General features: G+C 37.5%; 1 protein-coding gene across 4 annotated transcripts in view; it reads left to right on the top strand.

The window, feature by feature from the left end:
• LOC104483783 (TLE family member 1, transcriptional corepressor) overlaps positions 1 to 17,419 on the top strand; it is a 75,454-nt gene that overhangs the window by 42,583 nt on the left and 15,452 nt on the right. For all 4 annotated transcript variants that reach the window (XM_086769992.1, XM_086769991.1, XM_086769988.1 and 1 more), the window contains exons 8-13: positions 613 to 629; positions 9,982 to 10,098; positions 13,197 to 13,250; positions 14,764 to 14,916; positions 15,754 to 15,898; positions 16,615 to 16,805. In XM_086769992.1, coding sequence (XP_086626118.1) covers positions 613 to 629; positions 9,982 to 10,098; positions 13,197 to 13,250; positions 14,764 to 14,916; positions 15,754 to 15,898; positions 16,615 to 16,805 — 677 coding nt within the window. The remainder of the gene's footprint in view (positions 1 to 612; positions 630 to 9,981; positions 10,099 to 13,196; positions 13,251 to 14,763; positions 14,917 to 15,753; positions 15,899 to 16,614; positions 16,806 to 17,419) is intronic.

The raw sequence follows: 17,419 nt of genomic DNA, 5'->3' as shown, positions 1-17,419 counted from the left end.
GAAACAAAACTCAGCTTGGAAGTTTTCAGTATTTTGAAAGGGGATCTCTGGGTGTCGCTTGCTCTGTAGTTTGCAGGGCATTTTGACATCCTGGTAAATAAATGCTTAGTTGTAACGCCAGTGGCCTGCACCATTTTGTGGAAAACTGTTAAACTGCATAATGGGTAATTTTTTCAAAGAAAGTAATGTTGTTAAATGGGTGGGTGGGTGGGGAGGTAGAGGGAATGAGAAGTTAAATTTTGAAGTGAATGTGTTCGAACAAAAGATTTAGATAATTGCATCTGTTACTTTAGTTTCATAGGCTTAAATTTTAGTATGCAGTTAAATATTGGGCAAAATTGCACTTGACTAATTTTTGAAAAGAAAATAATTTATTCTGTCATGAAATAAAACTAGGCTTTGTGTATGGTTAAACTGTAAATCATGTTTACAAAATACTGTAATTTTCAGGAAATCACTGTATTAGGAATGTGCAATGACTTATATAAATAAAAGCCATTTTAAAACTGTTCGCGGCTTGTGTTCTAATTTTTTCCCCCCTTTTTTATTTCTGTTCTTGCCTCTGTGTCTGAACGGGCATGTCTGTGCATTTCTTGGTTACTGCGGGAGCAGACAGAGAGCCGGGCACAGTAAGTACCAACATTCCTGATAATATTTCCACTTCTACATAATGTAATAATCAGAAATTGCACTGTTTATCTGTTTTGTCTTCCTTTTAGTCAGTTTCATGATACTAGACATATGTCTTCTGTTAAGATATCTCTTGGTTTATGCAAAACTCCAAGTCATTTGTTTGGAGGACTGTATGAGTCAGGTTTGTTTCTGAGCAGAATGATTTCGAAGAAGCCTGAACTTCAGTTTGCTTGTTGAGGGAAGGAAGCTGCAAATCAATCAGAATGTTGTCAGCATCTTAACGTATAACATTGTGAGTCGGAGTTAAGATTTTTTCCTGTAGGATTTTCAGGAATTAGAGTTGCAGAACAGGTAAGAAGTTTAAAATCCATGTGTCATGATGGTGTTTCTTTAGCTGACTCTGTTTAAGCCATACTAATGTCTTTACTGCTTAATTTGCGCTTTAGGTATAACATCCATAGCAATACTTTTTTTCCTTTTAGACATAAGTTTTAATAGAGTTGATCTAAGACAGTCTTATCTGAAAACCAGCCAAGGAACTACTTTGTTACAGCTTTTTAGACTGTTGTGTTGAGTGATGTTTCTATATTAATTTGTTGGAGATGGGCATGTGCAACTTCAATATAATCTCAAGTAACAAAGCCGATTCTGCTTGTTCATGAAACAGGTGAATTTGAGGTCTATTTTGTTTCCTTTTCTCAATTAGAAAATACAAGAAGTAGGAGAAGTTATTTGACAGGTATCTTTAGGGTACTAAACTTCTGATTTTTATTGCTGCTTTTTTTCTTTTTTTTTTAATACTAGGTCTTGACAATTATTTACTGGAAACTATCTGCATATCTTTATGGCAGTCTTTTTTGTTTCTACGTTACTAAGCAAGAAGCCTTAATTTCAGTTTATTTAATGTTATCAATGACAGTGTAACTGTGGAAGTAATTTTAAGCTGGGTTTTCCTGAAGCCTCACACTTATTAAGGACATATTTCTTTGAGTGGGACATATTTCTTTGAATTATGTTAGTCAAGTGCAGGATTCTCAACAACTTTTCTTAAGAGCTATGAAAGGAGGTTTTCAGTGTGTGTCTGTTGTGTGCACATGTGGGAGTGATGGCTTTGTGTTGTGCTTTGGTTGTGATGTTTTCTGTCCTTGCTCTCTTCCTATCCTCCCCTGACTCTGTATCATGTACTTTGCTAAAGGGTTTTTGAGTTTAAAATCAGATACTTCACAGTATCGTGAAATTTGGACTCTGAATTCATCTTGTAGCTGAGAATAGTTCTTGCGTATGGAAGGACTGTCAAAAATTAAACTCTGCTTTTGTGGTGCAGGAGATTTGCAGTATCACTTGCTTAGTTTACTATATATGTCAATTTTATTTAATTAAAATATGTAAAATTGTCACTTCAGTTACTTCTGTCTCCATATGTGTAACTCATGTTTGCTTGGTTATTATCTGTAGTAGACTTTTTAATGCTGGGTTTACCACTAAGTAAATTTTAAAAAATCTGAGGCTTTCTTTTATAAAGGAACATTACTGTATGGTTATATTGAGTTCAGGTTACTATACTATGGTGGCCATAATATCTTTTTGGTCTCAGTGGAAAATAATACTTCAGAATTAAATTAAGCTTTAGTAGCTGAATACAGATGAACTTAAACTTGAACTTAAATTTGTTTAAATACAGTGTTGCAGTAGCGTCTTGACTTAACAGTAAATTATATCTTCAGTGAAAGAATTGTAATTCAAGTGGTAATCAAGTTCAAATGTGTGGCTGAAATGATCAGGTGGGAATGATTTGCTCTTTGAACTACTCATTCTCTTGTATTTTTAATGGATTTCTTTTTAATTTAAAACACGTTTTTAAGGGTAATATAAAATTGGTCACAAGTACACAAGGCATACCAGCAGGTCTGTTTAATTAGTACATGTGGTTCCAACTGATCAGTAGGCTCTTATTTTGCAAATTACTTTATAGCATCTGGGTTACCAAGATAAGATCAATTTGATTTTTAGAGTAATGTTTTAAGTGTAATGGTGTGGTGCTGCCAGAAATCCTGACAAAGGCTTACTTTAATCATCCAAGACACCAAATCTCATGCTGTCTGTTAGTTACTTAAATTTGGTACTACTGTGCAGTTCTGCAGTATGATTTCCATCAAATACATCTAGTGTGACCTTCTGGTATCATCAGTAGAAGCTGACAGCTTTAAATTTCCAAGTTTGAAAGATTACAATTTAGCGCTCGCCTATTTGTTTTTAAATTGAGGGTTTCTGACATAACTTAGAGTTAAAACGTATTGTGGCATATTAGTTGAGCATATTAATTTTAAATGAGATCTAACTTTATTTAAGTCTTCTTAGGCAAATAAACAGTCAAGAACTTTTCTGTATTGTGTGTTTAGAAATACAACATATTATGGTGGATATATAGTGTGGATAAGGAATGGATATTTACCATGGATAAGGAATTGGCTGGATGGTTGCACTCAAAGAGTTGGGGTCAATGGCTAGATGTCCAAGTAGAGATCAGTGATGAGTAGTGTTCCTCAAGTTAGTACTGGGACTGGCCCTGTTTAACATCTTTGTTGTCAGCATGGACAGTGGGACTGAGTGCACTCTGAGCAAGCTGTGTAGTGCAGTCGGCACGCTGGAGGGAAGCGATACCATCCAGGGGCACCTTGACAGGCCTGAGGGATGCGCCTGTGTGAACCTCATGAAGTTCAGCAAGACCAAGTGCAAGATCCTGCACATGGGTTGGGGCAATCCCAGGCACAAATACAGACTGGCCGGAGAATGGATTGAGAAAAGCCCTGACAAGAAGGACTTGGGCAAAGCACGTTTGCAGCCCAGAGAGCCAGCCACATCCTTGACTGCATCACAAGAATTGTGGCCAGCAAGTTGAGGGAGGAAATTCTCCCGCTCTGCTCTGCTCTGGTGAGAGCCCAACTGGAGTACTGCGTCCAGCTCTGGAGCCCCCAACATAAGAAGGAATTGGACCAGTTGGAGCGAGTCTAGAGGAGAGCCGTGAAGATGATAAGAGGGCTGGAGCACCTCTCCTATGAGGACAGGCTGAGAGAGTTGTTGCTCTTGAGCCTGGAGACAAGAAGGCTTCAGAGGGACCTTATATTAGCCTTTCCAGTACCTAAAGGGAGTCTACAGGAAAGATAGGGAGGAACTTTAGACAAGGGTGTGTAATGATAGGACAAGGGGTAATGGCTTTAAACTGAAAGAGGGTAGATTTAGTTTAGACATAAGGAAGAAGTTCTTTACTGTGATTGTGGTGAGGCACTGGAACAGGTTGCCCAGAGAAGTTATGGATGCCTCATCCCTGGAAGTGTTCAAGGCTAGGCTGGATGGGAAGGCTAGGCTGATTTAGTGGAAGGTGTCCCTGCTTATGGCAGGGGAGTTGGAACTAGGTGATCTTCAAGGTCTCATCCAACTCAAACCATTCTATTTCTATTAAATACTTCATAATGCAGTGAGATTTATGTATTTATGAAGCAATATAAAAATGTAGCGATTTCATTATTCTTGATTGTGTCCAGTGTCCATTTTACCTACTTTCACTGTATCTAAATGATGAGGGCTACATTTATCTTTTTTATATTACTTAAAGTTTAAGTGAAATGAAAGAAAGTTCTTTGTAAATGCATGTTTGTCAAGTAGATAACATCTAAGTTAGTAAGACTAGTATACTTCATACATGAACTGTAAAAATTATTTGGTCAAAACTAAATTACAGGACTATGTGGATAATGGCAGGTGGAGTTTGGCTGATATAGCTCTATAACCATCCAAAACTAGGTCATGTTTTTTGGCACTGCAGGCATTCCTACTATTGTGATACAGTCTGGCTGCAGGTAATTAGGTCAGACAGTGTAACTAAGTTTTGCAACTGAAGCTGAATAAAGTTTTGAGATACATCAATCAGAAAGAACTTTGATGTCCACATTTTTTTTTCTCTAGAGAAGAGACTGGCAACATTTTTCAAACATCTTACGTGTTCCTCAATCACTTGTGTTCCCACTGTTCTGGAATCCTGCTTGGACAGCATAGAAATGAAAATGTTCTGAAGCGCTCTATTGTATCGATAATAATTTGTAGACAGTGAAATCTGATTTCATCATGTGCTTACATTTTACATTAAGGTTAGTCTTTAACTTTTGTCATCATGAAAAACATTGAGTTTGTTTTCTAAGACTTAGGAAGTACTCATACGTTTTCCAAGTTGGTTTTTTTTTTTTTTTTTTTGCCTTCATTGTTAAGCATAAATGTTGCAGTTGTTTTGTAAAGCAAATGCTTTTTTCTTACAGCAGAAAAATATTCTGTCTTTAGCTCTCTGTCCTATTCTTCCCCTCCCAGTCTTGGAGGAAGGGGGCATGCAATATTGAATGCTACTTTTTGTTTGATATTATATGCAAGCTGGTTTTGGTTTGTGTTTTAATTCTTTTAAATGGAGGGAAAAATCATAAAAGGAGTTATATGAAGATGTAGGGTACTTTTCAGTGTAGCACATGTATGCTTCTTGTCCTATGTGAAGAAAGTATGATTTTTCCATTATATAGCTTGTAATTGAAAGACTTGGATTTTTTTAATCATTTGTATCTTCTATTTTTATTGGCTCTGTAAACTTAAAAATAAGTAAAATCTTACAGTCTTTATGAATACAAACCACAAATCAGCTTCAGCAGGAGATGCTCACACGGAAGAGCTGTGGGATGCTGTGTTGCAGTTTAGTTTGTAGCTGATAGAAAGCAGCATGAGGCTGATGATAAAGGATGAGAGGATCGGGGTGGTCTGGTATAAATTTTTGTCTGTGCCCTGATTCCGACAAACATTAGCTAGCAAATACTGAAATCAAGTGAAGCCTTATCTTCTATTAATGTCTTCAGATTATTGAATCAATGTGGAGAGTGATTCAAATCCATTTAGACTTATAGATTTCCTTGTTCCTAATATGAGCATACTAGTCTGGATGTAACTTTAAATGGCAAAAGAAGGTGAAGTCAGTAGCTTTCCATCACTGGTAATTTAAAACAAAACCTACTGTCTTTGTAAGTCAACTTTTGGGTTATTGATATGTGTGTTTGCAAGAAGCATATCCAACAAATGGAAGTTAATGATTCTTGAGTTGAATAACTGAGTGAAATCTTCTTGTGCCTTGCTGGAGGATGGTTAAGCACTAGTCCCTCTTCCAACGTCCACTATATTCCTGTCAGTGAGTGCTGACAATGAGTGGTGGGACCGCTAAGCAGCTGATGTTTCACTTGTAGATGTTAGACTTGATTCTGTTGTGTCTACTCAACAAGGAATTGCCTTTGTTCCAGCCTCCGTATGGATATCTGTAGATAGCGCTTGTGTGTGGTGCAGCGGCACAGGTCCAGTGTAGAGGCTGAATAAACACAACAGCCCTGCTTGGTGATGTGGGAATGGGCAAGTTGTCAGCTGTAATAACTGGCTGTACTGGCAGGTGGGTGCAGTTGGTTTGGATGTACAGCTAGTCAGTGAATGACCAAGCACAGAGCAAGTGTGGGATAAGGAGGCCAGCACTGGAGAGGATCTTAATTGGGACAAGGTGTAGTTGAACCATGAGCACAGATGTGATGTAAATACTGTTAGTTAATTGCTGTAATGATCAGCATAGAGTTAATTGTCAGTTCTGTATGTTCTAGTCAGTTGTCTGTGCTGTATTTTAACTGGGGCTAAATGAGGTTCTGTGGGCTCTGAGCTTGTACCTCTGGCACACGTATCTGTGGTTTGGAAGTAGTTCCTGTGTGGAACAGCATGGCAAAGAAGTGTATTTGAATAATGTGCATTATATTCCTAGTAGGGAACCTACCTTCTCTCTGTGCATCATGACTGGGTTTTCATTTCACATTTCCTGCTCGTGGTTTCAGTGTTTTAACTTTTGCTGGCAGCAAACTTGCTTTAGGATCCCAAGTTGCCTATTACACAGCCCTTATGCAATCTGGTAACTGACAGGAAGCAGTGCTGCATTAGACTTTTTTTCTTCTTTTGAGACTTACTTGAAGAAAAGGGATTCATGTGAATAAATTTTGAATTATTGGAAGAAAAATAAAACATTTACATAAAATTTTTGACCATTTGTTCTGATCTGAGATTCACAATTTACAAATGTTGCATTCATGATCCCTAATAAATTGAACTCCTGGTGTGAAAGCAAAGATTATCCTCAGTTATGTGTCTAGTCTGTTGAAATTAAGACAAAACAAAAACTGGTGTCATGCAGTTTCTCTTTAGGAAATAAACTATGCATGTATATCTTTTTGTACAAACTGATTATTATTGAAGATAATCCCAACTGAAAATTTCTGTAGCATAATTTAAAAAATTACATAAATATTATAGCTAAAATAAAAATGCTGGTGCTACTTTTGAAAATAAATTAGATGTTAGTAGGCCTAAACAGATTTTTTTTTTTAAAGAGAAAATAAGGATAAATCTATCCTTGTGAAGCTGTTGCTGCTGTATCCTAGCTGGCCCTATGCTTGATAGCTCTCTACCAGAACTGAAATGAGGAAAGCTGGCTTTTAGTAGGCTGTCCTCACTGTTCCCTGAACCTTAACATTATGTCGATGAGAGATGTCAATAGCCCAAGGTTTGTATGATCGTCTCTTTCCCAGTTCTTGTTTGTATTTTCATTTATTTCCTTTGTTACTTTAGTGTTCTGGATCTACCATATGCACTACTTAAAAAGATATGTATTTTCATACTGTTCAATGAAATCTTACACAATTGATGGTTTGAATTACGGTAGTAGGTTACAGTAGCAAGCTATTTTTTCATCAAAAGTTATACTTTACCTGGATTTAATTGCAATTGTTAGAACAAAACAGGGTGGTTTTTTGTTTGTTTGTTTGTTTGGTTTTTTAAAAATTATTTTAATTCTTGAGTTTACTGGTAAATTTTACCAGAGTAACAGCACAACCTTCTTTGCAACTGCCAGTATGGCTATTGTGAAACAAGCTGCTCTTCTAGCGTGAGTGCTCTGATTCCGGAGAAAAGTGGGAGAAAGGCAGTGTAAATATGACCATAGAGGAGACATTATGCAGAATAGGCTTGTAAGGACTGTAGATTATTGTTAAAATTACATGTTTACGTGATAAGTAAGCCATTAGTCTTTTAAGGAAAAGTAAAATGTAATAATCTTTGTTGGGCATTCAGGAGGTAGTGGGAGCTAGGTATACCCAGGAGTTCCTGGGTGTGTTTCATAGTATTGAAATTCTGTGAGACAAACTGTACAGAATATTGTCATCGTTGTCTAGGTAGGCTTTACATTAAACCAGAAAAAAATACCAGCCGTTGTAGTTACACATATTTGATGTCAAAATTTGCAAGCAGTTCCCTACACTTCTGCGTAGTAACTTCAAATAGTAAGGTTGCTAAATTTTTCCCTTTGCCACCTTTCTGTTATTCACTCTTAATTTTGGGAATTTAAAATGAGAAACTGTGTTTATTGACTTTTCTACGTTTGCTTTCATTGTTTTATTCTAAGCTCTTCAGTAGTAAAAAAGATCTTTAAAATTATTTTTGTTAAGGGAAGTTATCTCTTAACTAAAAGACTTCCCTCCTTAAGAGAAGACGTTTGCAGCACTCAATCTTTGGTCGAGTTTGAATTGACAGCTTGCTTCTTAAGATGCTTCCACTGCTACAGACATAATGGATTCAATACTAAAGTGTTCAAGATGAGTTTTAATGTTTTTCAAACTAGTGAATCCCTGAGTTGGGGTGCATCTGGGAGAAGAGGAGGGGTTAAATTCAAACCGTATTTGTCAAGGCAATTAGTTCAGTGATCCAACAAGCCCACCTTTTAGCTGCAAAACATTTCGGTAAAGACATTATTTTGAGCTGCTTTAAACTGAATTTCATTAGACCCTGCTATATGCTTTATGTTAGCCCCTTGGCATTTGTTTAGCTTGAACAGTCATGAATAAAAGAGCTTAGAGTTGGCTTTAAAGTGCGGTTCTGAAGTAGGAAAAAAAGGATTCAGATTGCCTTATGTACCCTGTTTTGTTTTCCTTCTCCTTGGGACTAAACATTAATGTCTGAGCAAAACTACCGTGGTGTCCTCAGGTTTTAAAGGGGAAGCCATTGAGTGCACAGTTCCCTGGCTGTTAGTATATGTTTATGATCTATGAGGAGAAAATATCTCTGGCTCTTGGGTAGATCTAAGTGTTTCCTTTGAGGGTTCACACTTACAGTGTATATGTCGCTATTGGGCTTTTCTCTTGTGAGGGATACGTGTATACCCGTAAATACGTATCTACTTAGATAGTTATGTGAGCATATATTTATTTATGCCAGCATGTACTTGGCTTTTCGGAGCGAGGCTTACCAGGTCTTTGTGAAAGGAGATTTTTTTTCTCCCCTCATTCAGTATTGTTCGCAGCATTAACACATCACTGAACAAATTGCCCTCTTGCATATGCTAATCCTGCACTTAAAAGATCTCATTGTAACATGTTTTAATGCTTTAGCTGGAACGGAGATGGAGATGGGAATCTCAAGCATGTCAAAATGTCATGTGACTGAAAAATGTCTAAAACGCCTTTCTCTTTGGGTCAACAGTTTGTACTTAGCATAACTTAGCATGAATGAAAGCCGTCCATGTAGTTTGAGGAAAAGATTAGTCTGCTTTGGTCTTTTGTGTGTGTGTGTTGGCCTCAGTTATTCAGATCAAGTCTGATTAAACAACACTTTAGCCTTAATTTCACACCAGTAGTGAATGTTACGCTGGAAGTAAAAATATTTGATCTTTCTTTGCAATGCATTTTTTGAAGGCATCCAACTGGAGTTTACTGCACCTAATAAGTGATTACTGCATAACCTGATTTGGTAAATATTTGTTATTTTAAAAGTTAAAGGCAAGTTGCTATATATCTATCCATGCCTGCAGGTGTAGACATACCAAAGCCTCATCTATTTATGATAGTCTGCAAGCGAGCAATCAATCGGATTATATTTAGTAAGTCTCTCTTATTATATGGGATTTGTATATTTAAAAAAAAAAATCATTGTAACCTGCTCATGAATAAACAACAAGCCTGCTTCTCCTAAACAATAAATTCAGTTGAATTAATTAGTTAAATAGATGGTGACTGACAAGTGAACTAAACTTTTGATAGGTTGAACAATGAAAAGCCAAGCTTCTTAGAATGCATGCAGCTGTACAGGCTTGCCTGCAGGACTTTAAGTTGAATTAAATGGAATGAAAGACTATGTAGGTATCACATTTCTAAAGCATCTATCATATCCAATATGAGTTTTTAGGTGTATGTAGAGGAATCTTGAAAGGAATTTTTGATTGACCTTGTTTTTTTGTCTTTGCAGAGTAATTCTCTGTTGGTCCCGGACAGTCTGCGAAGCACAGATAAACGCAGGAATGGCCCTGAATATACCAATGACATCAAAAAGAGAAAGGTGGATGATAAGGATTCCAGCCACTATGTAAGCAAATCTGTGTCAAAGAAATGATTAATTTATTTGCACATACTGTGCTTGTATAAGGAGTAAAAAAGCTGTGAAGAACAAGGTGATCTGTTTCCTATGGCTGATGTAGTACATGAATATATGAGCCAGGGAGACTGTTATTCATGTGGTGGGAAGAATAGTGACTCAATTGTTTGGGCTATTGTCAAGCAATACTCCTCAGCAGGGAATAATGAGCCAGTAGTAGCTGTTTGGGATTCCCAGGTTGTTCTGGGACACTTCTTAGAGTTGAAGCAAGAGATCGTTTCTATACTGCTCTAAAACCTGCAGGTTTGTTTGAAATGAAGCATTTTGTTGATTTGGGGGGATTTTAGGACATTTTTCTGATACTAGTTATTACCATATTAAGTAATAATTACCATTGCAAATTGCATATGTTATGAGGCTATACCAAGTTAGTGAAGTTTGCTTTTCGTTGGTATGACAGTTTCAGCAGAAAGCAAATTGAAATACAGAAAGTTCACAGTTTGTGTTTTGCATTTTTTACTAGCTTGCTTGTTGCTTGATTTTGAAGAGATACTTCAGTACAACAGTGTGGCATGTGTGAACCTTAAAAGGTTCACATAGGCTTTCAACTTCAAGTGTAAATGATCAGCCAAATCATAGGATGGTACTTAAACAGGCTTTAGAGACTAGGACTGATGTGAAGGAGTGCTGAAAAGCAGAACTTAAAGCTAACAGAAGATACTGTTCTTTGACATAGCAATAATGTGGCAAATTGTCTGGCTTATATGAATCCAATCACTAATTACTCCCTGGTTACTGAAACCCAAGAGAAATTCAGGTGCCACTTTATTACCTCAGTATTTGGTAGGGTAATTTCTCTCCACCTGGACCCAGAATATCGCTGGGCCGCTATTGGATATCCCTGGAGCTACAGACAGTAGGTGGGGTTACTTTCCCCTTTTTGCGTAGTACTGTTACAGTTTTGCAAGTTTTATTTCCACCACTTCCTAATAATCTTGTTTTTAGTACAGACGGGTTTGGCAAACTTCCCCATGTTACTCCCTTGATTTTGAGGGTTTGATATTCTATGGGCATTTTTCAGTTTAAATACTTAAATAGTAAGCATTCTTAAGCTACATTTGATAGTAAAAGAAAGGAAGAAAAAGCTTAACTTTTGCTTTTCTTGTATTTCTACTGGAAAGAAATGGAAAGCATATTACTGCACTATAGAAGCAGTTTGTTTTAATCTACATTTTAAATGTATGATTCTGTTTGCTTGAGATGGATTTTACAGATAAAGGCAGTATCAAAATAAAGAATTGAGCAAAAGAAGGATATTTGAAAGTTCCAGATTTATTCTAATCTGGAAGAAGATCTTTCTTTTTAAAGATTCCCCAATTCTGCAAACACAAAACTACTGATTTTGAGCTCATTTTAGATGAGGCCCTTGTAGAGACAAGGAAGTACTGCTTTTGTCAGAAAGGAGATAAATCAAGTTGTAGGAATAGTTGCTTGTGGACATAACATGCAAAGTGCAATTTTTTTTTTCTTTGTGACTTCTGACTAATTTTCATTTAGGACCTGTACAGTTTCAATCTGTGGGTTTGTTAGTGAGGAGAATCTTCTGATATTAATAGTACCTGTAGGAGATGCCTTTGATAGTCCGAGTAAATTTCTGTTTCTCAAGATTGCAAAGTCAGCAGAGTGCACTTAATCATTTATTGGCAGCTATTTTTGCCCTCCTAAGGGGCAATATTTCTGGTGAACAAGTGTCCCACCTACTGGGTTCCCACATGCTTACATGTGTTCTATTCTTGCCTTCTGGGTGCTTTGTACATTTTAAGAAGTGGCAGATAACCGAGGCTGAAGCTTTCCTGTTCTTTCTCCTTTTGCACCCTTTGTTTGCAGAGCCACCATCCCATCCTCAGTGGCACTCTTGGGTCCCTAATATGTTTGTGGTATTTCTTGGAGCAATATTCAGCTGCTAAAGGAGAAGGGAAGAGTTGAAACTACTTGTTGGAATTTTGGGGTTGGTTTTTGGTTGGTTGGTTTTTGTTTTTTTTTTTTTAATTTATGACCTGAAGTGAGAGAAATGAACTGGTGTTTTACTGTCTGGCTGCCAGTGTTAAGTGTGATAGCCCAGACATTTTGAAAGCAAGAGATGGGGGACAGTTTGAGCAATCTTGTATGTCTGATTTGTTTGCCTAGAAACTTTTAAACCAAAAGTATTGTTATTGGAAATGTCAAACTTGCCCATACAAAAATTTTCAGGTTTGTCATTCACTTGACTTTTTTGTTTGCTTGGTTTTGGATTTGAGTCAAGACTTGCCTACTGGTTGAACCACCATGCTTCACTGTAGAAATCACTAGACCACTGTGTGTCATAGCATGTGTCTACTGGGGCATCCCAGCCTGTTTTGCAGATAGGCACGAGGAGGCACTAAGTAACGCAGGAGGCACTAGTGCAGCTCAGGTGAACACAGATTCCTGTGAAACAGTCAAAATGCAGCTTGACAAGCCACAGTAAACTATTTCTGTTTATGAATGTCAAATTATTTTGGTTTTGTTAGGCAGAAATGTTGAAATGCCTTGGCATTTTCTGAGGCTTTTTCTTCTCCTCAACTTTACATTTCAAAACTTGCCTTTCTGGAAAAGGAGAAAAAATTGTCCTATCATTTTGAAGAAGTTGGTTCATCAAACAAATGCCAAAAAGCTCCAGTTTTCTGATATCTGCTGATTTTTAGGTATGCATAAGCAGTGATTTCTGTAAGGTTAACACATAAGATTAGCATATGAACAGAATGAGTTTCTCTTCTAGGAGCAGTGATAACACTGTGGTGGTAATAAGGAGAGGTTTTGGACCATCTTACACTGATGGTGAGACCACCACCTTTCAACTAGCTGTACTTTATTTGTGTTTTATTATTGAAACAGAAGTAAGGTGTTGTGTTCCTGTTTTCATTGTTTTCCCTATTGCTAATAAGTTAATGAAAGGCTGTTTGCTTTTTGTTAAGGAAAAACCAAAAATGTCTGAGTAGATGCGTAGTCTTTCTCTCTGGGCTCTTAATGTACTAATTGAAATGAACACTATATTTATTTATTTTTAATAGGACAGTGATGGGGACAAGAGTGACGATAACTTGGTTGTAGATGTATCCAATGAGGTAACTTTTTTCATTTTTGTAGTCTTGACGTTTGCCCAAAGGTTAAAGGAAAAGTACATTTAGAAGTTAGAAGAAAAAGAATCCTCTAAGTGGATATGTTAAAATATTCACAACGTCTCCTTTTTGTTAGTACTGCAATTACTATGTCTTCCTCTGAGCTTTATCTGGTTGCCCTCTTGGCTTTTTCTTCTGCTGTTTTGTCTAGGTTTGTTCCCTCCACCAGCTACGTTCTGAAGCTTCACAGCTGCTTTATAGTGGAGAGAGTTGTGGTGAGATGCAGGTGGAGGGCTGAGGTTTTCAAACTGCTGTCTTCAAATTGAAAAGGAAGGCAACACCTGACCTTGTGTTTAATAGTAGGACTATTATTAAAAACATTTTTGGTACCTTAAAAATTACTGGTATTTTAATGTCGTGCATTAAAGATAGCATTTTCCAGAAATGTTTGGTTTTTAGAATGAAGTCAGTCAGTTCACAAAATTTTCCAGAGATTGTAGCAACTTTTTTTCTCTATGGCAGAGATTTTGCAGTGGCATCAAGGTGAAGGGATGGGCCTTCCCTTCTCTTCATCTTTTATTTCATACAACAAAGAGATTTAGGAAGCCTGAAATGACAGAAGGTTCAGCTCTGTGAAAAGCATAGGGAGAGAAGCTAATAGAGAAGTGTCTTCAGCAGCTCCAACTGCCCAAATGATGTCAGCCAAGTAGAAAAAGGGGTATCCAACCAGGGATTTTCGTAATCCTTTCAGAAACCCTATTACAATGAAACTGCTCAATAATCAATCAGTAGACTCAGGGCCCTCTTGTGAGGACTGCTTCCTCCTTGCTGCTATTCTCATGAGCTGAAGGAGCATGGAGAACCTGCAGAGCTCTGGTGGCATTGTAGCTTGCTGGCCTGGTTATTTCAGGTTAAAGTAAATGCAGAGAGTGCCTCTGGAAAAGAGAAATCACCTGAGAGGTGATTTCAGTTTTCCTTTAGATTTAAGTGTCGAGGCAATTGCAGATGGTATTTAGAAAGAAGTGACAGATACCATGGCATATAAAGGATGTGTGTTTATCTGTTCTTCTGAAGACAGAGATGAGCAAGGTTTGCATGGCCTAAAAGAGTTTATTGAAATGTTTTTTGTCACTAGCAGTGCGTGGAGAACATACATGGGAAAACCTGTGTAAACTTACTGCAGTTACTGTTCATCTCTCTTGCTTTTACCATGTGTTCTGTGCACTTGCCTTAGTTCGTACTTAGGTATACTTAGATTGCAAGCTCTATGCTTGGAAACAGTTTGTGATTACATGTAGTGTAAAATAAAAACAGATTGCTTACTATATGAACTTATTTATGTCCTTAAATTGATAAAGGGATTTCAGCTTTTTTTTTTCTGTAGAAATAACAAAATGCCTTGTCATTTGAAATTACTACTGAAATTCTTCTAGTTTTTTTTCCCATAGACTCCTGAGTGGTGTTTGCGTACCAGCCCTTGACACAGTTCTGTGCTGTTCTTCCTTTCCCTTTGTTTTAGGATCCTTCTTCCCCAAGGGCAAGTCCCACTCATTCACCACGTGAAAACGGTATAGATAAAACCCGCCTGCTGAAGAAAGACGCCTCTAGCAGTCCAGCGTCTACGGCCTCTTCAGGAAGTTCCACTTCCCTCAAGTCCAAAGAAATGAGTCTGGTGGGTAGCAGTCTGTTGTCCCGATAGATGTTCTTCTTTCCTGTAAAGTTGAACTCTCTGTTCTGCTGCAACTACTTGTGGCAGAAAGTACATTACTTTAAACATTTGAAGCTGAAATAGACTACTGTTTTTCCAGACCTTTATAGTATTGTTCAGCTTTCCTCCTCAGCAATATTTTCTGCTTATTGATTTCTTGTATTTCCTACATTTATCCCAAATGAGTTGCAAATTTGTTACAAAGTACAAGAGTCGCTTAAGCATTTTTTAGGTGGTTTTTTTTTGGCAATAGCTTATAGTTTATCATAGTCTGTGTATAGTCATTAAGAAGTTCTCCAGGCTTTTATTAAACTCTTCTAAAGAAGCTGTTACTCTTTGAAAACTTTTCCTGCAGTATCACTAATAATTTGATCAGATTCACTGTAGCTTTTGTGTCACAATTTTTTTAATACTATCAACTATGGAGGTATTTTGATTTTGTACTTAGATTTGCTGTGTCCAATAATAATTGAGACAGTAATGATTTCAAGCTAAAATAATTTGGTGATGCATACTGTATTGTCTTGAAAGAAATTAGCTCAGGCTTTTTTTTTTTTATTACACTGGAAGAAGCAAAAAATAACTTTCCACTTTTTTTTTTTCTCATTTTAATGTTGTCAGCAGCCAAGAAGGTCAGCATTTCTCTCTTGCAAGTTGATGTTTTCAGCATTGTGTAGATTTATGAAAACTGGCTGAGGGACTAGGTAGTAGGTGCCCAGCACCCCAGCTGCTGTTGTGATAAATTGTATAATATGTCCTGGATTAAAAATAATACTAATTTAATTTGTTTAATGATACCAGCATGAAAAAGCCAGCACGCCTGTTCTGAAATCCAGCACACCAACTCCTCGAAGTGATGTGCCAACCCCAGGCACTAGTGCAACTCCAGGACTTCGTCCAGGCCTTGGCAAGCCTCCAACAATGGACCCTCTGGTTAACCAAGCTGGTAATGCATTACCTCAGTTATTTTTATGGTTCTAAAATTAATCTTTTTTTACATATGTAGTTCTGTGCGAATGTTAACTAAATGTATTGCTTTGTTCTTGATATCAAGAGAGGGCTTGATGAGAAGCAGATGTTTGGATTATCAAGAGTTTGAATATCTTTCTATCTCTTATCCTTTGTTTACTTCTGTCTTTATCTTTTTGGCAAATAATCCAGAGACTGAATGCAATATTAAAAGACTTCTCAGAAAGAAGTTTCTGGTACTTACTCTGAATGCAATCTCTTCTGCAGCTCTTCATCTGAGTCTACTAACACTTGCTGCAGTGTAAATCTTCACAAATTGCCGGGGAAAGTTTACTTTTGCTATTCAGGCTGGTACAGCAGTTGCTTCAGACATGAGCTGTGTAAACCATGTCTGTCAGCTTTACTGCTTAATTTGGCAAAGGAGAGATTAATGCAAACAGGGAAATATTACAGAAATGGAAACAGGTAATGCTAGGAGATATTGTTAGAAGTAATCAGCAAGTTCAGACTTCAGTAGATCTTATTTACATTGAAGGAAAAGAGGTGATTGTACTGATAAAGTATGGCAACGTTTCTTGGCAGTGTGTGCATGTCAGAGGGGAAGGTTAGATGTTGTAGGGGGGAAAAAAGGGCTATTCGCTTCTCTGTATGCAGTAGTGTATAAATAAACTACTGGATTTCATTATTCCGTAGCTGCAGGTTTGCGGACGCCATTGGCAGTACCAGGACCATACCCTGCTCCATTTGGAATGGTACCTCATGCTGGCATGAATGGAGAGTTAACCAGCCCAGGGGCAGCTTATGCCAGTCTGCACAATATGTCACCCCAGATGAGCGCTGCTGCTGCTGCAGCTGCTGTGGTTGCCTATGGAAGATCTCCTATGGTAGGCCATACGTTGTATAAAATCTCAGTTGTATGAGTTGTGGTTCACTGAGAAGAGCTGCATGCTTCATTTAGCACTGTCGAATTCCCATGTTATAACAGCACCAGAGGCTTGACAGCTTCGCCTCGTGTTTCACTTTGCTGCGTGGCTGGAGAAACAAATTTGCACCTTATGTATGTTTCCTTTCTTCTTCGCCTTCACCTGTGCTTTGACTGATTAATAAAGGAAAAAAAGTTATTTTATCCTTTAAATGAAAAAGTAGTTTTCATAGCTACGAACTATTTCATTGGTGCTGTATATATCTGCTTTTCTCCTGCTGAACCAGATTTGTGTTCTGTGCAGACATGATTAATCTTGAAGTCTCTTTATCTATGTCTCTGTCCTTGTATTTTGGTTTTTTTTTTGTGGAAATCAATCAACATGAGAAGTTGGTCAGTACGTATCTTGGAGCTCTGTGATAAGGTGTGTTAAGGATAGTTACTGTTGTGGGTGTAGTAAGTAAACAGAGCATAGCAGTTGTAGCTGCTGTCAAGCAGAATAGCCTAGGGGCCTGATTCTGCAAACATGAGCTTTGTGGCAGCTTTATGCATAGCCAAACTTACCTAACTTGTAAA

The sequence above is a fragment of the Chlamydotis macqueenii genome, chromosome Z, assembly GCF_036417535.1.
Source record: "Chlamydotis macqueenii isolate bChlMac1 chromosome Z, bChlMac1.mat, whole genome shotgun sequence".
Taxonomy (NCBI): domain Eukaryota; kingdom Metazoa; phylum Chordata; class Aves; order Otidiformes; family Otididae; genus Chlamydotis; species Chlamydotis macqueenii.
Note: the sequence above shows the minus strand (reverse complement) of the source record. Positions and strands in the feature narration are given on the sequence as shown.